Below are 22,687 nucleotides of genomic sequence, written 5' to 3'. Positions count from 1 at the left end.
AAAACAGTCCAGCAGTTCCTCAAAAAGTTAAACACAGAGTTACCATTTGACCCAACAGCTCCACTCCTAGGTATATATCCAAGAAAACAAGAACATGTTGGTAGGAAAACTTGTATGCAAATGCTCATAGCAACACTTTAAAATAGGCCAAAACTAGAAACAACTCAAATGTCCATCAACTAATGAATGGATAAACAAATGTCAGATATCCATACAATGGAATAGTATTTAGTCATAAAAGTAATAAAATCCTCATACATGCTACAATATAGACAAACCTTGTCCACATTATACTAGGGGAAAGGAGTCAGAAAGAAAAGGCCATATATTATATGATTCTTTTTATATGAAATCTAGAAAGGGCAAGTCCGTAAGCAGAATGTATATTAGTGGTTGCCAAGGGTTGCACAGTGGGGGAAACAAGGGACCCATACTAATGGGGATGGGGCTTATTTTTTTGGATAATGAAAATGCTATGGATTCAGATGATGGTGATATTTGTACACATTTATGCATGTACTAAAAATCCTGAATTGTATGCTTAAAAAGAGTGAATTTTATGGATATGAGCATATCTCAGTTTAAGATAGAAGGTGAGGAGCAGTGGGGGCTTTTGCGCTGTTAATGAACACAGCACCCCTTTTTCTGACCTGCAGGCCAGCGGCGGCCCTGCAGAAGGGTCTCCATCTGCCTGGACTCGGCTTTGCCTTTCTCCTCTTTTCAACTTCCCTCAAGTTGGGTCTGACTCCAGCCTGGCACTGCTCCTCTCCTGACACCCTTCCAGTGCAGCTCTCAGACCCTGGCTCAGATCCTGGGACAAATATACCCCTGAAAAAAAGCCCTTGATAATCCTGATCTCCAGGGTAATCTGGCTGTAAACCCTCTTTAACTCGAGTGTTTAAGGGCATAACTTCCGAGCTGCTGTCCTATATACAAATCTTGTATTTGACAGATGGTAGAGATCTTTAGAAAAACAGGCTTTCATTAATGACTATACATTTGGATTTTAATGTGTGGGAATGAACATTTGAAAAGTTGTGCTTCTGGTCTGACTGGGTCTTAAGAAGCCAGAGAGAGCAAATTATGTTGGGCTTGAGACAAAACAGAGTAAGACAAGCTTTGAAATATATGTAACAGGTGTAAGAAGTCATTACGATTTTCCTGGCAACGCCTTGCCACAGAGAAGTGATGAGAATTTTGCTACTTACAGAATATGTATATGGTTGAACAGGAACTGGGGCCTGGTACAAGTCTCTACTCAGTTAACTAGAACATCACTTTAAATGGAAAACTAAACCAGTGACTATTTATTGTACATTTTCACCCACTACTGGTGTAATTCTTAAATTATAATTAAATTATTGTAATTACTAAAAATAATATTTACTTGCTATTTCTTTAAAAAAATAAGCAGTCTAATAAAGTTAGGGAACAGTAGAGCCAGGTAGATCACAGGCTTTTGAGACACAAAGCCTGGGTTTAAACCAACTTGGCCACTTACTGGCAGTGTACATGAAGTTTGCTTAACCTCTGAGGGGCTTCCTTTAGTCATCTGTAAAATGATGATTACAACACCTATCCACCAGAGTTCCTGAGAAAATCAGCTGAGATAACACAGTGACACATCTAGCTCAGGGCCTGCTTTATGAAAGCAAATGGCATTATTATTTTGTGGTACTGTATCTGCTACTTCCTAGTGGTGGATAAGAAAACAACAGCAAGCAAACAATACCGCTGGAGGTCAAAATCAAGTACAAACATATGTTAAGCCCTTTTTGTTCAATAACTACAAAGCTTCCAGGTTCTTTTATGTTTTCCCAGTTGAGCTGGTACCCATCATGAGGACAAACGAGGTGGCATATGCGATCACAAGATCTTGCAGAGTTGGGAGGCTGGATTCTATGTAATAAAGTCTGCTTTCCACAAGTGGTGAGGGCCTGGCATGATGAAGTGTGAAGTTCTGAAAGGTACAGCCATGAAATAAGGTGCCTCTTCATTTACACTGAATACAGAATTACAAACCAGCAAATCTACGGATCAGACAGTAGCAGCAGAGGCAGAACTGGTGGTAGTGAAAATAACAATGCTTGGGGTGATCATCATCACTGTCATCTTTTATGTTTGCAACCCTTTACAGTTGTGGACTTTCATGTTTTATCCCATCTAATTCTTGCTACATCTCTGTCACCGAGGTAGAACTAATGAGCAAATAGGCTCAAAAAGGTTAAGAGATTTGCATCAAGATCAGAACTCTCACCAAATCCAATAGTCCAAAAATTATTCTACAGTCCCTCATTACTTTCTCTATTGAGGTGTCAGAATCAATTTCTTTCAAGGTAAGTATGTCAGACACACTGCTCTTATCTTCCTGAGGCTAGAGAATGAGGTACAGACAAAGAAAAAAAAGAGAGAGAAAGAGAGAGAAAGAGGGGGACAGAGAGAGAAGCCCCACACAGAAAAGGCTCTTTTAAGGATGCAGCAGTAATGGACATAGGAGAACATAAGCACACAGGAGAGGGGACTATGGAATCTTAGGAGCCCACTATGGGTTGAATTGTGTCCCCTGCTCCCTCCAGAAAGATAGGTTGAGGCTCTAACCCCCAGTACCTCAGACTGTAACCTTATTTGGAAACAGCTGTTGTGACGGAACCAGTAAAGATAAGGTCATATTGGAGCAGGGTGGGTCCCTAATCCAATAGGACTGGTGTCCTTATAGAAAGAAAGCCATGTAAACACAGAAACACACAGGGAGAACACATGTGCCAATGAAGGCAGAGACTGGAATTATGCCCCGCAAGCCAGTACTGAAGAGACAATTTATAAACTTGCAATACATTTTTAAAAATTAAGGTATTGCTGATACACGATCTTATGAAGGTTTCACATGAACAACACAGTGGTTTCAACATTTAACCATATTATCAAGCCCCCCCAACCACCCCACTGCAGTCACTGTCTATCAGCATAGAAAGATAATTACAATACATTTTAAAGTCCCTCTATGTGTCTGTCTCTCGATATTGTCCAAAAGATGCTGAATAATTACTAAATGCTTTTATGAGTAATATCGATACTGTTAGCACCATGACCCAGTAGCAGAGCATCACCAAAAGAACCGCCGCCTTAGTGAACTGGCCATCGCTTTATGCTCCCAGGATGGGAAGATGCTCTCCGAGCACTTTTCCAAAGTTTACAGAGAAATAATTATTACCTGGATCCTAAAAATAAGTGTTCTTTCCACTGTTACAAGCAGCAGTGGAAAGAACACTTCCTGGGAAGGAAACTGGGCCTGTTTACTGTACCTATAGCACAGAAACCACACCAAATGTCAAAATAACTTTCAGGATAAAACAAGACCAATAAAAAGAAGACAAGTTTCCATTCAGTCTGTCCATTTACTTGTAACTTGCCATTTGCTCTGTGTCAGAGATTAAGTGTCATATACTCCTCAGGTCCTAGCCTCCAGCCTGACAGGCACAGGTAAACCTGGGACACATGCATGGAATCTTCTGGATGGGCCATGTGTAATTGCTATGATTAAAAAAGTATAATATCAGACACAAACCATTTCTTTTTCTTTTTCTATTTTCTTTTTTTGCCAATGTTTACCTTCTCTCTCACAGAGAGGTAGGAGAGTAACTTCTGTGGAGAAAGTGAGGGTTCCTATGGCCAGGATTCTCACCTGGTCCTGGTCAGCTCACTTATTACACACGTGTGGGCAATACATTGTTATTGACTCTTTATAAAGTGCTACGCCCAGTGCTCTGGAAGGCTGCAGGCTGCAGGAAAGCAGACACTGGAGTGGTAGCAGTGCCGAGGATGGACACTGAGACGGCTGCGGGGGCACACAGGCCCAGAGGCAGAGACCGGCTTGCTGCCTGCAGACTTCCTCTGAGTGGATGGGATTCTAGTGATTGACCTGCCACCATGGAAATAAAGTTGGGTATAAACCCTTTCAACCCAAGAACGTTCCATTGTCGTTTTTTTGGTCTCACTGAATCCACAGTGAATTATCCAGGGCTGAAACCCATTGGCAAGACACCTCCAACTGCACAAATGTTAGAGAAACCACTATTCAGAATGTTATTAGGAAGGGGCTTCTGTCATCAGAACAATATCATGAGGCTACCTCATGAGTTGGGTGGTGATGTCTTCCCTCCCTGAAACCAATCTATTTCCTGATCTTCAGAGCCTCTACTTACCAGACTGTCTGCCTCCTTTTCAAGCTGCCAGAACCACACAGGTCCTTGGCTAACACTACTACTGGCAACAGAGAATTCACTGAACCCTGGGATTTTCTTTGGGGATTATCTTTTGGCACTCGATAGCTTGAGAGATAGTGATCAAAAAGAAAACAGAAAAAACAAAACATTAACAAAGTGGCATTTTCATTTTAGCTGCTCCTGGGTACAAACAGAGTAGTGAAGAGAAATCCTAGATTGAAAGCTTTGTGGTTATCTCCATTTCTCATTAAAGTGTCCCTGATTACAATCACACCTACGATTAGAAGATTTAACATACCTGGTCTCAAGGATGCACCAGGAGGAGGAATCATACATTCATCTCATCCCATTTTATTTACTTTATTCACTGAGTAAGCACAATTTATAAATTTCAGAATGCTGACTAGAGTTGGTTTGGAGAACAGGAGAGAGGATTTTCATTCACACGGCTTTTTGAGGATTGGAGAACAGGAGAGAGGATTTTCATTCCATGGTCACAAATTATTTTAGTACTCGTGAGACAAGCCTTGTTGCTTTCTTTGGCTATACACGGATGTGAGAATTCTGGATAGAATTTCTACTTCTCTCACTTCCTAACCAGTCATTTTACTCTGCTTCACCCACACGTTTTCTCTCTGAGAGTGTGTGCACTCATAGTTTTGTAGATTTCTTTTAAGAGTGTTTTAATTCATATTTTAAAACAAATTTGTATTTTGAAAAACTTCAGATTTACAGAAAAGTTGCAAAAAAACAAAGACTCCTATACAGCCCTCAACCAGTTTTTTGTACTTACAGAACAATGATATATTTGTCAAGAGTTTCCTAGAAAATCCATCTTGAATGGATGAAAAATGATCATTTTTTAATTAAGGTACTGATATATAAAATCTTAGGAAGGTTTCACATGAGCAACATTGTGGTTACTACATTTCACCCTATTATCAAGTCCCTCCCACATACCCCATTACAGTCACTGTCTATCAGCATAGTAAGATGCTATAGAGCCACTACTTGTCTTTTCTGTGTTAAATTGCCTTCTCCATGCTTCCCCTACATTATGTGTGCTAATCATAATACCCCTGAATCTCCTTCTCCCTCCGTTCCTCCCCACCCTCCCCATCTCCTCTCCCTTTGGTAACTGCTAGTCCCTTCTTGGAGTCTGTGAGTCTGCTGCTGTTTTGTTCCTTCAGTTTTTTTCTTTGTTCTTACACTCCGCAGATGAGTGAAATCATTTGGCACTTGTCTTTCTCCGCCTGGCTTATTTCACTGAGCATAATACCCTCTAGCTCCATCCATGTTGTTGCAAATGGTAGGATTTGTTTTCTTCTTATGGCTGAGTAATATTCCATTGTGTCTGTGTACCACATGATCATTCTTTCTTAACTGCTTCTTGTACAGCAGATTTTCAACAAAAGCAGTTAAGACCAATAGCAATTTATTTGATTATCCGAATCATTGAGTTATGGTTTGTATGTCCCCCACACCCATCAAGATCCTACATAAAACCAGGATATAATTAATGAGTCCATTCTTATACAAAAATGGTGTCAGGAACTTGATATGGCAAAATTCTGGCAGGAATAAAGCCTGTGTGTCTGACAAAACAATCATTCCTCTAATGGCTTCGCTGACACTTAGTTAACTACTGATGAGCATCGTGGATTCTAGCATGAGCACTGTGGATTTCAGGAAGTAAATTATTAATGCAAACTCTCTCTGTAAAGTCAACTGGGAATGAGTTTCCATTAAAACCAAGAGAAAATTAATTTAGAGGTCACTCATTCTTAGCACATATATACTTTCCTCCTATATTGGCCATACTCTGGGGAGAAATCCAATCAGACCCACTTGGAAGAGGGAGAAAGTTTAATTTGTGCAGCCACTAAAATCTCATGGATTGAACTCACAGCTAGAAAGGAAACATTTTAAACTAGGCCCTTTAGTAATATGGTTCAAACAATTAAATGAGTCAGGTAGACTAGTCACTATAAAGTTCAGGCTACAGAGGCAGGCTTAGTGTGTGCCAGCTAGTCACCTGGAACCTGCTCTAAGAAAGCCAGACTTAGATTCTCAGTTCATAAACTTGTTTCTGGTTTTTCTACTGCAGTTAGAGTGCGGTTTGTTTACTATGTTAAAGAGGAAACAGATATTACTGAAGATGAAAACAATACTATTTTCCTGCTACAAAACAAACTCTCTGCTGACTATTCATTTGCATGAGTCCATCCAGGGGAAAGTTTAAGGCCTACCCTGGTGAAAAGACTGACAAACATAAAAAAAACAAAGAGGTGGGGATGTTGCAAATGGTAAGAGACTGACTGACCTCAGTAGCTTTCTGGCTGAGGCCCCGAAGCAGCAGCACAATCACATGGACGGCAGCTCTGCGTACTTGAACTTCATGGTCTGTTTTAGCCACAGCAATCAGGCAAGCTGTTACCTAGCAGGGTGAGAGAAAAAGTCAATAAAAATCAGGATTGCACAATTACCTTGAGCCTTTCAACTGTGTTCCACTTTCTACACATTCATCATGAACAAGCTGGCTTAGATAGGGTGGATAGTTTTTCTCATTCTCAGTAGAGAGGGAGAGATCTAGTGGTAGAGATCTGGATTTAGTCTGGCTTTTCTGGAAAAGGACAAAACCTGGTTTGGGATTCAGCAGGGAGATCAGGGAGTGGGAAGGGATGTGCGTGTATAATAAAGGTATGGTCAAATTTAAGTATTTCCTCAAAAGTTGGAAGAACTGCTACTGGCCCCAATTTTGGGACATCAAATAGAAGAAAGGGAAAGATGGTTCAAAAGACAGCAGCTCCTAGGGACTGAGGACCACGGAGATTTAGCCATGCAGGCTTCAGAGTTCAAGGCGCAGCATGAATACGAATGTGCCACTGAGGAAAGTTTCCGCCCAGAGACACAGAAATACATAAATATTCACACTGCTTTTCTTCAGCATGTCCAGACATCACAGTCCTACAAGCCTAGTGTACCCCCTTTGTGAGTCACCAGGAGCCAATTTTAGAGACTCCCTGCCTGGGCTTCTTCATCTGTGGAATAGGTCTTTTAGTACTCACTTACTTTAAAAGACAGCTCTATAACAGAAAAGACTGGAAATGACTTGTAAAACATGGTGCCAGATATATAGCTAATAATTATATGTCATAAAGTAAGACAGTTTCTATACCCTGTCCCCCACCCCACTCCTGCTGGCACAAAAATAGGCTAAAACCTCAATAAAGAGATATCACTAAAAACATGAGCAGCTACAAATCTTTCTGAGGCATTCATACAAAATTCAGAAAGAAAAGAACAAAACTTTCAACAGTATGGCCCAATGGCACCACTAATTCGAAGGTAAGCCTAAATAAATTATTCAAGCAGTCTCTCACATACTTTCTTCTTTTTTTCTTTTTATCTTTTGGTATCATTTATCTACAATTACATGAGGAACATTATGTTTACTAGACTCCCCCCATCACCAAGTTGCCCCCACATACCCCACTGTAGTCACTGTCTATCAGCATAGTAAGATGCTATAGAATCACTACTTGTCCTCTCCGTGCTGTACAGCCTTCCCCATGTCCCTCCACCACATTATACATGCTAATTGTAATGCCCCCTTTCTCCGCCCCCCCTTATCCCTCCCTTCCCACCCATCCTCCCCAGTCCCTTTCCCTTTGGTAACTGTTAGTCCATTCTTGGGTTCTGTGAGTCTGCTGCTGTTTTGTTCCTTCAGTTTTTTTTCTCTTTGTTCTTATACTCCGCAGATGAGTGAAATCATTTGGCACTTGTCTTTCTCCGCCTGGCTTATTTCACTGAGCATAATACCCTCTAGCTCCATCCATGTTGTTGCAAATGGTAGGATTTGTTTTCTTCTTATGGCTGAGTAGTATTCCATTGTGTATAGGTACCACTTCTTCTTTATCCATTCATCTACTGATGGACACTTAGCTTGCTTCCATTTCTTGGCTATTGTAAATAGTGCTGCAATAAACATAGGGGTGCATATATCTTTTTCAAACTGGGCTGCTGCATTCTTAGGGTAAATTCCTAGGAGTGGAACTTCTGGGTCAAATGGTATTTCTATTTTGAGTTTTTTGAGGAATACCCATACTGTTTTCCACAATGGTTGAACTAATTTACATTCCCACCAGCAGTGTAGGAGGGTTCCCCTTTCTCCACATCCTCGCCAACATTTGTTGTTGTCTGTCTTTTGGATGGTGGCCATCCTTACTGGCGTGAGGTGATATCTCATTGTGGTTTTAATTTGCATTTCTCTGATGATTAGTGATGTGGAACATCTTTTCATGTATCTGTTGGCCATCTGAATTTCTTCTTTGGAGAACTGTCTGTTCAGTTCCTCTGACCATTTTTTGATTGGATTATTTGCTTTTTGTTTGTTGAGGTGCATGAGCTCTTTATATATTTTGGATGTCAACCCTTTATCGGATCTGTCACTTATGAATATCTTCTCCCATACTGTAGGATGCCTTTTTGTTCTATTGGTGGTGTCTCTTTCTGTACAAAAGCTTTTCAGCTTGATATAATCCCACTTGTTCATTTTTGCTTTTGTTTCCCTTCCCCAGGGAGATATGTTCATGAAGAAGTCATTCATGTTTATGTCCAAGAGATTTTTGCCTGTTTTTTTCTAAGAGTTTTATGGTTTCATAGCTTACATTCAGGTCTTTGATCCATTTTGAGTTTACTTTTGTGTATGGTGTTAGACAATAATCCAGTTTCATTCTCTTACATGTAGCTGTCCAGTTTTGCCAACACCAGCTGTTGAAGAGGCTGTCATTTCCCTATTGTATGTCCATGGTTCCTTTATCATATATTAATTGATCGTATATGTTTGGGTTAATATCTGGACTCTCTATTCGGTTCCACTGGTCTGTGGGTCTGTTCTTGTGCCAGTACCAAATTGTCTTGATTACTGCGGCTTTGTAGTACAGCTTGAAGTTGGGAAGCAAGATGCCCCCTGCTTTATTCTTCCTTCTCAGGATTGCTTTGCCTATTCGGGGTCTTTTGTGGTTCCATATGAATTTTAAATCACATAATTTCTTATTTGATTTAATGTGTAAGCATATTTCTTGGCCAACCATGGAGGGATTTCTAACCATGATAAAATAGCCAGACTGTGTGTTTAAGAACATACATAAATATATATTACGTTTAAAGAATGGTTTAAAAAATGTTTAAGAAAATACAGGCATGAATGAGGAAACAGGCATGTGCAGAAATTTTTACTATGCAGATTGTATTTTTTGCAGCTTTCAAACAGTTGGGCATAGTTCAAAGTGTCTAATTAATCAGTGATGCTAGAGATTAGAAGAAGTAGCTTGTTCTTAAATATAATTGCATCTGTGATGCACTGGCATTTAATCAAGCTGTCCATCTATTAGACAAACTTGCAGCTTGTAAGTGAAGGGAGATCCCAAAAAAACTCAACTGTTTGTGGGCTGTTTTTCAATAAGACCCAGAAGGCTGCTTCTGCGACCTGGGATACCCTGACCCAAGGCCATCAGTAGCTCCCATGCATCTGATATTAAAGATACAAGCAATTCAGTCCTAAGAGGAATGCATTGGGTGACCTCCAAACAGACAACAGTATAATAGCTACCTCCACTTGCAGGCTTAGTATTTACAAGGTAAAACCTGAAATCAGAGAAACAAGTTAGAGCTAGGTCTGAGTCCTTTTGGACACATTAGAGTCTAACTTACTCAGTCTGATAAGTAAAGCAGGAAAGTCAGCCCAGGGCCATGCAATGTGCAAATGCTCCCAGGCCTTTGCCTGCCTAGGTTTAGTTTCAGGTCCATGTTTCTATGTTTGGTGGACCCAGACTTTCATGCCCAGCACCCAGCTGGTGTCAGTTTTGCCACCTCTGCTCTCCCTCACTATACTGACCAGGCCATGCTTCTGTCCAGCTCTCTGTATAAGTCCAGCTCTGACTGTCAGGCATTCATTCTACAACTGGGATAGGCAGAAGAATCCTGGCTGGAAAAGGGCTTCCCTGCAAGGCTACTTCCTGAATCCCTGTGGCACCTTGAAGATATGACTGAGAGAGGAACTCGTTACTACAAGCCTTGCTGAGATAGGCTCGAAGAGCCTCCTGCTTAGTACAGGCTGTAGTGATTTATGTACCAGGATATACCAAGCCCATCTGCAATCAGCTATCTGGGACAATCAGGAAGAGGCCTCTGAACAGAAGCACGTTCACAAGGACCAAATCCTATGAAATGTATAATGGCTGGCTATGCAAAATGTTTTTAAAGCACTGGAATTTTAATATGGTCTTGCAGATATCACCTAGAGATACAAACAGCCTTCTGGTCAGGTCAGCTCCCACAACCAATTTGTAATGTTGCTCTCCTGCAGGCCAAAGGAACAGACCCTTTGTCAAACCCTAGAAGCAAGGAGGAAGCATGGCCATGCTCTTCCATCTATTGCATCTCAACAAGTCACTCCCAGCCTTAGTCTCTCCCACCTCCAACCCCAAGGACTCAACATTGCCTTCTCCCCATAAAAGCCTTGGTGAATAGACAGAGAGATGATGTAAGGTCTTTACTAATTTATGAATGGGTATAATATTTCTATTCTACATTCTTCCAGAGGGCAGAAACCATTCTGTGAGATCTTCGTGTCACCTGCCCTCAAGGTCAGTATACCTACTGTAAAGTATACCTACTGTAATAAACTATATACCATGGAAGGCTTTCTCTTCACTGGCTAAATTATATAAATTACCCACTTCTGAAAGCCATAGAAAGACGGTGATTACTGGGGAAACACTAAAGGTCAGTTTAAGCAACTTAACACTTTACAGAAGCCAACAGAAATAAGGAAAATCATCACTCCCCAAATAGCACACACCAATCATAATGAACTATATGAACAAAGATAATACAAATGGCAAGATTACCAAAAACGAACTTTGGGAAATTCTAGGAGAAAGGGTACCAGAATTGTGGCATTCAATTTTTCAACTGTATCTTCATCCCTTTTCCCAAAGCTTTGTTAAATTCCTTTGTTAAAATTCAGTTGGTCTGCTAACATGTTTTAAACTAGACCATCTACGTTTTCTAAACTAAGAAACCTTAAAAGCAAAGCACACATGCCTGGTTTGTTCACTTCACATGCCAAGAAAGAGAACTATGTGGCTACGTTAGCTTCCTTGGGATTCCCCAGGACAATTACCTGAGTCCTCATCTCAAGGGTCCATGGATCCTCAAACTGCACTTAGGGAACCACACTGATTGTGGCAAAACTGATCAGTTCAGGTCATTCAGTGGGATCAGAGGTGATAGATTTGCATCAGACCTCACAGCTCAGGTTTGTGGAATTCTGGGTACCACGTTAAAAGTGTATTGTCCTTTTGATGTTTGTTTTTATGTTTGAGCCCTTGAAATATGACAACTAGGTGAGATACTGTTGACGAAATGGTGACTAAAAGAGTCCTGATAAGCCAGTTTTATCAGTCCAATTTTTTATTTAACATATTGAATTAAAATGATCATTCTTAAAAAAAAAAAAAAGTGAATTGTCCCATACACTTGTCACCTATCTTACCTGTTGTCCTGAGGACGGACCCCTCACTGAAGTCCACTTAAATCATATTTACTTCTCACAGACAGTGATAAAGATGAAAGAGCCTATCAAGATTTGGTTTTCAGCAATACAGCTCTTCACAAGAACAAGGAGAAATTTGGAAAAATAATAGTGCTCTCTAAACAAATTAAATCTTGGCATCAACAGAGAAGAAAAACCTGAATTCCCAGTACCAAGACTGTGGAAGGGCTGACCCTACCCATTATATTCCTTCCCTACCTGCAAGCATTGTCACAGCACAGGCAGTGCCCAAATCTGGACCACCCACCAGGTAGGACAGTTTTTTTCAGGCGTCCAAGAGCTACAACCAACATTCCCAAATCAAGTTATGTTAGAAGAGACTATGGTGTCAAAACCACAATGAAACCTAACCAAGGAAGTGAAAGACCTTTACCCTAAAAACTACAAGACACTCTTGAGAGAAATTAAAGAGGACACTAATAAATGGAAATACACCCCATGCTCTCGGGTAGGAAGAATTAATATTATCAAAGTGGCCATCCTGCCTAAAGCAATCTACAGATTCAATTCAATCCCTGTCAAAATACCAACAGCATTCTTCAACAAATTGGAACAAATAGTTCTAAAATTCATTTGGAACCAGAAAAGACCCCGAATAGCCAAAGCAATCCTGAGAAGGACGAATAAAACAGGGGGCATCTCGTTTCCCAACTTCAAGCTCTACTACAAAGCCAGTAATCAAGACAATTTGGTACTGGCAGAAGAACAGACCCACAGACCAGTGGAACAGAATAGAGAGTCCAGATATAACCCAAGCATATACGATCAATTAATATATGATAAAGGAGCCATGGATATATAATGGGGAAATGACAGCCTCTTCAACAGCTGGTGTTGGCAAAACTGGACAGCTACATGCAAGAAAATGAAACTGGACCACTGTCTAACCCCGTACACAAAAGTAAACTCAAAATGGATAAATGGATCAAAGACCTGAATATAAGTCATGAAACTATAAAACTCTTAGAAAAAAACATAGGCAAAAATCTCTTGGACATAAACATGAGCAACTTCTTCATGAACATATCTCCCCAGGCAAGGAAAACAGAAACAAAAATGAACAAGTGGGACTATATCAAATTAAAAAGCTTCTGAACAGCGAAGGACACCATCAGTAGAATAAAAAAGCATCCTACGGTATGGAAGAATATATTCATAAATGACATATCCGATAAGGGGTTGACACCCAAAATATATAAAGAACTTACACACCTCAACAAAAAAAAGAAAATAAGCCAATTAAAAAATGGGCAGAGGATCTGAACAGTTCTTCAAAGAAGAAATTCGGATGGCCAACAGGCACATGAAAATATGCTCCACATCGCTAATCATCATAGAAATGCAAATTAAAAACACAATGAGATATCACCTCACACCAGTTAGGATGGCCCTCATCCAAAAGACAAACAACAACAAATGTTGGCGAGGATGTGGAGAAAGGGGAACCCTCCTACACTGCTGGTAGGAATGTAAACTAGTTCAACCATTGTGGAAAGCAGTATGGAGGCTCCTCAAAAAACTCAAAATAGAAATACCATTTGACCCAGGATTTCCACTCCTAGAAATTTACCTTAAGAATGTAGGAGTCCAGTTTCAAAAAGACATATGCACCTCTATGTTTATAGCAACACTATTTACAATAGCCAAGAAATGGAAGCAACCTAAGTGTCCATTAGTAGATGAATGGATTAAGAAGATATGGTACATATACACAATGGAATTTATTCAGCTACAAGAAGAAAACAAATCCTATCATCTGTGACAACATGGATGGAGCTAGAGGGTATTATGCTCAGTGAAATAAGCCAGGCAGAGAAAGACAAGTTTCAAATGATTTTACTCATCTGTGAGGTAGAAGAAAAAAAAACTGAAGGAACAAAACAACAGCAGATTCAGAACCCAAGAATGGACTAAGTTACCAAAGGGAAAGGGACTGGGGAGGGCTGGTGGGAAGGGAGGGATAAGGGGGAAAAACGGGCATTACGATTAGCACACATAATGTAGGGGGGGCCATGGGGAAGGCAGTACAACACAGAGAAGACAAGTAGTGATTCTATAGCATCTTAGTTCGCTGATGGACAGTGACTGTAATGGGGTATGTGGTGGGGACTTGATAATGGGGGAAGTCTAGTAATCATAATGTTCCTCATGTAATTGTACATTAATGATATCAAAAAAAAAAGACAATGAAATACGATCTCACACCAGTCCAAATGGCCACCTATCCAAAAGACAAGAAATAACAAGTGCTGGCAAGGATGTGGAGAAAAGGGAACTGTCCTACACTATCGGTGGGAATGTAAATTGGTGCAGCCACTATGGAAAGCAGTATGGAGGTTCCTCAAAAAAACAAAAATAGAACTACCATATGACCTAATAACTCCACTTGTAGAAATTTACTTGAAGAAAAAATAAATCTGATTTGAAAAGATATATGCTCCCCTATGTTTACTGCCACATTATTTACCACAGCCAAGATATGGATGCAACCAAAGTGTCCTGTCAACAGACAAATGGATAAAGAAGATGTGGTACATATATACAATGGAATATTACTCAGCCATAAAAAAGAAAGAAATCCTGCATTTGTGACAACATGGACCTAGAGGGTATTATCTTAAGGGAAATAAACCAGGTGGAGAAATACTGTATGATTTCCCTTATATGTAGAATCTAAAAACAAAACAAAAATGAATAAAACAACAATAGTCTCAGACACTGAGAAGGGCCTGGTGGTTACCACAGGGGAGGAGTTGGGGTGGGTGACTGAAATATGTAATGGAGACAAAGAGGCACAAAATATCAATCATAATATAAATTGGTTACAGGGATAGAACTACAGAATAGAGAATACAGTCAATAATTCTGTAACATATCTTTCCATGGTGACAGTAACTACACTAGTTGGGGTGAGCATTTAATAACGAAGGTAACAGTCGAATCACTACATTGTGTACCTGAAACCAATATAATATTGTATATCAACTATACTTCAATTTAAAAAAACTAAGGAAAAAAAATTGTTTTTTATTGGGGCTCAACAGAGGTGAGGCTTAGAACTTCACCCCCCTGTTTTGAGAGAAATCTTCTGCATCCGTGGATGTTTTGTTGCCCTTGTCTAGCTTGGATTAATGCTTAGTCTACAGGCACACACCTGATCATCTACATTAGCCCTCTTACAGCACCAAACTATGTTTTCTACCTTTATCTTGCACCTACCTACCACTTCAGCATTTTATTAAAAAAAATAAAATAAAATAAATAATAATAATAATAATAAGGGAGAAATGTGGGATTCACATATAAATCAAGTATAAAAATCAAATGGATAATCATATTTGACCTGTTTGTTTATAGTCCATGATGTGTGATCAAAACCGAAAGTTTCTGTGATGACTGCCCTTGTACTGTTCACCATGTAAGAACTTATTCACTATGTAAGACCTTGTTCACCATGTAAGAACTTGTTCATTATGCTTCAGAAGATTGGAGACTATTGAGAATTAGGCTTGGGGTTGATTAATGATTGTGCATTGAGTCCCCTATACAGAATTTTATTGTTGTTAACAACCATATGATCAATAAATATGAGAGATGCCCTCTCAAAAAAAAAAATTTTTTTTAAAGAAGAGACTAATGGTGTTTAGTTGGCTCAGTTTTATAACAAACCAGACCACTTCTCCTCCGTCTCTGCCTAACACTTGATCAATGTGTAACTTCTTGCTGCCCTGACAAGTGTAAGGAAGGGTCCCCGCTCTGTGTCCCCTCTGCACCTTGTGCTTCTTCTGTCCTATCACTGTAGCCTACGCTACTTACTCCTGTTTCACACTCCACTGAAAGGTCTTGGGGGAAGAGATTGGGTACTTCAACTGTGTCCTCCAGAGTACCTGGCATGTGACAAATGCTCAAGAAGAATTCCTTCAGTTTGTTGTCAAAGACAAGTTTCTCCTCTACCTGTACACACTGGGACTAAGCACTTTGGAGACAACAAAAGAGTTCAAGAGCTTTCCTGGGACCCTGAAAGAACTGTCATAGAAGAGGACATGATAATCTTTTAAAGTTAGATCACTTCATTCCTCTGCTTTGACTTCCCAGCTCACTTGCAGTAAAAGTCAAAGTCCACTTGGACTGCCACCACCTCTCTGATGCCAACTCCTATGACTTGATTCCTTCCTTAGCCTCTTCATTCAAGCCACACTGGCCTTGCTGTCCGGTGGCATGTCAAACACGCCTCGGGGCCACTGTACTCGCTGCTCCCTCTGTCTAAAATGCTCTCTTCCCAGGTATCCGCCTGGATCAACCTTCAGGTCTTTGCTCAAATGTCACTCATCAGTGAAGCCAAGTTTACATACAATAACCAGCTCCATTTGTGCCCTTTACCTTACTAGGTTATTTCCTTAGCACTTATTCTAACATGGTATATACTTGTTTACCTGCGTGCTTGTTTGTTACCTACCTCTCCTTTCTAGAATGTCAGCTACATGAGGACAGGCTTTGTTCTACTCACAGCTGCATCCCCACCACCTAGCACATGGCTTGGTTATAGTCCCATAACTGGCAAAGAGTAAGTGCTCAGTAAATATTTGTTGAGTGAATAAAAAAATGAATGAAGAACTCCTTAACAGTCATGCCAAATATCTCACTTTATCCATGCAAATGCACATGAGTGGTCTGACTATAGGAAGACTCAATGGCTAAAATCTAAGACTGTCAGGTGTCCAATCATGTTCGAACTTGTAGTGCACCCAGAGCAGCTGGTTTGGCACTGATGACATGGCAAGCGTGGGCTGCTCAGAAGGAACATCTCAAAAGAAGAGAGAAATTATGTGGGATGGAAACACCTGGTTTTTCTAATCAGAGGGAATATGTTGCCTTCTGAAGTTTCACTGCCAAGAGCAAGTGCTATAAAGACGGAGCTACATGACCCTTCCTGTTAGAGACTCTTCTCACACGGCAGTTCTCTTCTTTTTTAAGGGCACAATAGCAATCTTATAAATGGACTGAAAATATTTATTGGGAGACAATACAGAGGAGTGGCTAAAAGCACGGATTCTGGAACCTATTGTCTATTCAAATCCCAGCTCTGCCACTTTCTTTCTGCATGATCTGGGCAATTTAATTTCGTTGTGCCTCAGTTTCCTCTGTGAGGACTGGATTAGCTGACATATGTAAGGCCTTCAGAAGAGTATTAAGTGCTTCTATTGTTACTGTTTTAAAACACATGGGAACTAGTCTTCCCAAATAAGCTTTACCCTCCCCTTCAATGTTAATAAACACTTACCACGTACCCACTATATGCCAAGCACTGAGAGGTGCTAAGGGATATGAAAGGTGAACAAAGACTGGTCCTGCCATTGTTGTGCTCACAATTTAATAGTGATCATACACATGGCTGGGATTAATGTGACAGAGTCCAGGCCTCTAGGAGTGGGACAGAGTCACTGGACAAGGAGTTCACCAGGCTGGTGCCCTCAGAGCAGCAGCTCCTCACATTGATTTTAAACTGAAACAAAAAAAGGGCTCTCTGTGTTAGCTCCCATGGTAAGCAAACAGCCTACTACCTAATTATACTTCATTTCTGAAGACTTAATAAGCAATACTCAATACTTGGCTGTGAGTCAGCAAATGGTAGAACTAACAAGGCCCTTCCTCTCTTGCCTCAGCTCTGTCACCAACCAACCTCCCACCCCAGGCCTTCACTCCAGCCTTTTGGATCTTCCTGTAGTTCTTCTGACATGTCAGGCTGTCCCATACTGCAGTGCCTTTGTACAAGCTGCTCCCTCTGCTGAAATGCCTTCTTAGACTACCCAACTTGTACTTGTTCTACAGATTCAGCTCTTCTACCAGCACATCATTGTCAATACCCAACCTCCTAAATGTGCTCCAACAGCACCCATCACAATGTCCTCTACTGTAATCATTGATGTCTGTGCCTCTCACACCAGGTTACCTGTCCTCAGAAGGCAGGGTGGTATCTTACAGGGCTTAGTATCCTTGGCCCCGAAAAGGGCCTGGCACATTGCAGGTGTTTGGTAAACGTACGTCTAGGGACACTCAAGGAACAATGGTTATCTGTTCTTCTCATTTCCTTGCTGCTATCCTCATTACTGTCATTATCAGCCCCCTTCAAATGACCAAAATGCTCCTTAAAGAAAAAACCTAATATAGACAAAATTTCTTCACTCAAATGTCACCTTCTAATGAGGCTCACCTTGAATGGCTATTAAACCTTGCAGCCTCCCTTCCACCTAACACTACAATTGATCGCCCTTATTCTGCTCTATTTTTCTTACTTCCTATATACACATTACCTCCAGATCTTGGTAACAATCCTGCATTGCAGGTGTTATAATCCCACCTTCTAGGTTAGGAAACTGAGTTTAAGGGTCTAAGTGCTCAGGTGAACACCAGTAAGTAGGTGGCGGAGCTGGGCCCTCATTTATTTCCATCCCAAAGGGCACTTAGAAATTTGGTTCTCTTTCAACCAGTCAAGTGGGTCTCCAGAAAGACGACACTTCTTAAAGTTAAAAAACCACTTTAGATCAATCTTTCTAATTAACCAAACAAAGAAATTTCTCCAATACACTGATAGGAAATCATATGCTGCCAGTGTGGTCTAATTTCCTTTAGAGAGTAAGGGAAGAAAAATTCGGGGACTCCAAAAGAAATATGGTTTCAGATTTTCGGTTCAGAGAAGATCCTGATGCTTAGGCATTGTTTGGTGTCATTGGTTTTAGAAAATGTATGCAATCCTGTCAAACCTGAGCTGATCAACTTGAAGAGCTGGAGTAAACTTTTACACAGTTTGTGGCTGTGTTGAAAAGAAATTTTTCCATGCTTGCACAACTCTGTGAATATACTAAAAACTCCTGAATTGAACCCTTTAAATAAGTGACCTGTATGGCATGGGAATTCTATCTCAATAAACCTGTTATTAAAAATAATATTATCTGTCCATTTGTTTCAGTTCATGATTTATGTTTGGGTTGAGCCATGTGAAGAGACCAAGTAGACAGAAAAAAATGTGGGAACCACTTCAATATTTGACCCAGAGAAGTTATAACAGGCTGAAATCTTTACATGATATATCCCAATGGACATAATATGTCTTCTCTTAAATGTTATAAGTTAATATACTAACAAACAAGAGATTTGCTAAGTGCCATCCAAAGCAAGCAAAGACCAAGAGCCTAATCATTCACACGGAGCATTGTTTGGTGTCAGGTTTTAAGTTGGCAATAACCACCGTTTCTAAGTTATTAAAAAAGATACAAAAAGTTGGGCATAGCGGTGTGTCCCTTAAAGAAGAGCTAAAGGAGAGGAAGTAACTGATGTATAACTTTTCTAAAAATCCTAAGTTGGAATTTAATGACAAGAGTAGCTTTTATAATCAATACAACAAAGCATATAAAGCTCAGGAATCAGGAAATACCATAAATTCAAATGTATATATACATCCGTGAGTGTGTTTCTCTGCTTATTGCTAAGGCTCAATCACTAGACATTGAAGAAAATTCCTTCTTAGTAGGTACTTCTTAAGATCTGATGTTCAACAGTGCTAGGATCCTGAATACTGTAAAAGAAGCCAGTATTATAGTTTCCTAAGTTTTTGTTTATAAAGTTATGTGTTTTATATGATAAAATTGGTCTCTCATAAGTAAAAAGACAATATAAATGCATTTTATTCACAGATTTATAATTTAGAAGTCATCTTCTCCCGAAAAAAAGATTTAAGATAGTCACGTGCACTCGTAATAAAGACTCCTGGACATACAGTAACTACTCGTTTTCTGCCCATCATCATCTTTAAATAGCAGAGTGCCTACAACATAGTAGGTGTTCAGGATCTATATTAGCATACTGATGGCTAAATAAACACAAGGGCAAAGAATAAAATTTAAGAAGCTAGAGGAAAACATTCACAGAGGACAATGGCAAGATGCACATTTCATTAATTAATAAACTCTAAAACCAGGAGGAGCACCCAGGACCTACATCTTGTATGGCTATTATTTTAGTTTTTCATTCATACTTTACCTATTATGTATGCACCAGGCACTGGGTATGAAGTGGTGACCAAAACATGGAACTTAGTTCGTCTGTTCTGGTAAATGACCCTGCCCTCCTGAACGCAGGGCTTCTCAGACCAAAGAGGAACAATTAAAATATTTGCCTGAGATTTTCCTGTGAACAGGGATGAGACTCACAGGTGGCCCAGAGACCCAGGGTAAAGTTCCACCTGCCCTTCCTCAAGGTTTCTTTAATTCTGTTAGTTACCTCGGGATCTTTATCAAAAATCTTTCATTGCTTAAGGTAAGTTAAGATGACTTCCTGTCACCTGCAATTAGAAAATTACTAATATAACTTCCAATATACATATGAGACTAATGAGTCTACAGGAGGTTAAATAATTTACTCATCCTGGAAGGAGCACACAGTCTCCTGACTCCCAAACCTAAGCTGTATTATGGGTCCAGGTGAAAACAAGCTTTAGAGAAAGGGATCAACATCCAGTACCTCATGAAGCACGGAGCCCAGCAGAAAGTCCAGCCTCTGGCACAGCTCTCCAAGGTTAGATAAGCTGCTGGCCCTGTGCGCACAATCTGGATCTCTCACACCCCTCAGGAAGGTGTGGATCAAAGGTTCTTGGTACTTTGAGACCATGTCCCCTGGAAAAAAAGAAAGAGATCAAAATCTTTTAAAACACATTTTCAAACTTTTAAACAAGGAATAATGATATGATCATGGTATGATGTACAGTATTTAATACTTTTCAAAGTATATGCACAACCATTAAAAATCATGCTCTGGAAGAATATTTAATGTCAGGTAGGAAGAAGACTAGTAATTGACCGTTAGACTGAGTAACAGTGAGGTCACCAGTGACCCTGATGAGAACTTTTTTGATGGACTGGTAGGGGTGAGAGCTGGACAGAAAATGGGCTTGAGACTGTAAGAAGACTTGGAGACATAGAGATCACTTAAGGAGTTTTTCTGCAAAGAAGATCAAAGAAGTGGGGTGGTAACTGGTTGAGGAAGTGGGGCCAAGTGAAGTTTTTGTTTTACTTGAAGAGAAATGTCATGCTAAGACATTCAGAACTGACATTTTATGTATGAAAATAGCTCTTTCCTCCACAGGCATACCAAGAACTAACTAAGGGTGTTTGGCTTGATTTTGTTCTGTGGCACTAGTTGAAGAAGCCATGTACAACACTCCACCTTTAGCTTTTTTTATAGCCTGAAGGCTACCTGGTAGGGTGACAAAATGGTTTCTGAGCATTTGTTTAAAATCATCTATTCTGAATTGCCAAAATGATAACCTACATAGAAAAAACACCAACCTGTCTTATCAGGCCCTGCTCAAAGGCCACTTCCTTTGTGACACCTTCCACAATATCCTCAGTCAGCCTTAATTAGTCCTCTTGGAAGTCCCACAGTACTTTGTACTTAAATCATTTTGGCTTAAATCATATTTATCACTAATGCCTTGATTCCTTGATGTTTTCAGCCTGTATCTATCTATTGCTCCCATTAGACATAAATTCCTGTAGGGTAGAACTTTGCTTCATATTAGTTTGCATAAGTTCTTAGTCATTTTTATACCTACTAGGTACTCAACAAATGCTCATGTTAAACTGAATTCATCAATTTGTTAAAAAAAATTATGTGCTAGGTATCATGCTAATGTTCAGGGATACAAAAAACATAAATGTAATCTTTAAGAAGCCCAAAGTTTAGAAGGTGGTTATAAACAGGTTAAGTACCAACAATTATACTACTGTGTGGTTAATGCCATCATGGAGTCAAGCAGAGGTTGCTGAGAGAGCACAACCTCACTAACCTCAGTCACTTGGAAGAGGGAGGAGGAGGAAATTTTTTGTTTTTTTGTTCACTCTCAAGGTCAAGAACATAGTATACTTCCCATACAATGTAAGAAAAAAATGAGAGTAATATCTCTAAAATCCTCCCTGTTTCTAATATACTACATGTAGTCATAAGACTCATCTCCTGCCCAGATAACATCACCATATATTGCAGAAATTGAATCAGTGGTGACTTAGCTATAGCCTGTTTTCACAATACAAAAGAGGGGACTATAACTGTGCCCACTCTTGACAGTAGTATTTGCATTTCTGAGTATCAGTCCTGGATAGGTAGTCACATATATATGCACAAGAATATCTGCATAAAGATTTGACTGCAGAATTGTAATAGTAAAAAATGAGAATGTTAATCTATGTGGAAATGGTTAAATAACCATGCATATTATGGAATGCTATGCAGTCATTAAAAGGGATATGACAGAACTATATGTACTAATATGGAAAAGCCTCCTTAAGACACTGTTAAACAAAAGAAACTAATAGAGCCAGTATCACTCCATTTATGTATGTAAAAATGCACACACACAACTTCTCTCACTATCAACAAACCAGACTTACAGATTTAAATATTTGTATGTTAAATATACAAATGCATAGACACTAGAAAGGACAAACTAAAATTGAGGGGTTAAATAATTTGTCCAAAGAGCAAATGCAACCAAGGTCAAAGTTCAGTAGTCTGACACTTAACTCCTCTGAAATACTGCATTTAATATATTTCCAACTAAGAGGAAATCCTATTTTTCTACTTTTGTTGCAGTACTTTCCCTTTACTGGAGTTAGAAAGCGACTTGTTCCTTCTGCAGTGTGAGATATGGGTCCGAAGTTAAGAGATCTGTCTTCTAGCTTTGTCCCTACTGCCAACTAACAACGTGACTTTGAGAAATTTGCTTCACCTCTCTGGACCAACAAGAGATGAACTAATTAGATAAGATGATCTGTCCAGCCCCTTCCACTTT

The 22,687-nt window shown here is 39.8% G+C and overlaps 1 protein-coding gene across 3 annotated transcripts in view; it reads right to left on the bottom strand.

Annotated features, from left to right (window-relative positions):
• TANGO6 (transport and golgi organization 6 homolog) overlaps window positions 1–22,687 on the bottom strand; it is a 176,673-nt gene that overhangs the window by 19,592 nt on the left and 134,394 nt on the right. For 2 of the 3 annotated variants that reach the window (XM_037025309.2, XM_037025310.2), the window contains 2 exons: window positions 20,362–20,513; window positions 6,547–6,660 (listed from right to left, as the gene is read on the bottom strand). In XM_037025309.2, coding sequence (XP_036881204.2) covers window positions 6,547–6,660; window positions 20,362–20,513 — 266 coding nt within the window. Of the gene's footprint in view, window positions 1–6,546; window positions 6,661–20,361; window positions 20,514–22,687 lie in introns of those variants that run through there. The other variant, XM_073225530.1, reaches the window with a different exon arrangement.

Source organism: Manis javanica, chromosome 17 (genome assembly GCF_040802235.1).
Source record: "Manis javanica isolate MJ-LG chromosome 17, MJ_LKY, whole genome shotgun sequence".
NCBI lineage: Eukaryota > Metazoa > Chordata > Mammalia > Pholidota > Manidae > Manis > Manis javanica.
The sequence above is the reverse complement of the archived record's forward strand: the minus strand, read 5'-3'. Positions and strand labels throughout refer to the sequence as shown.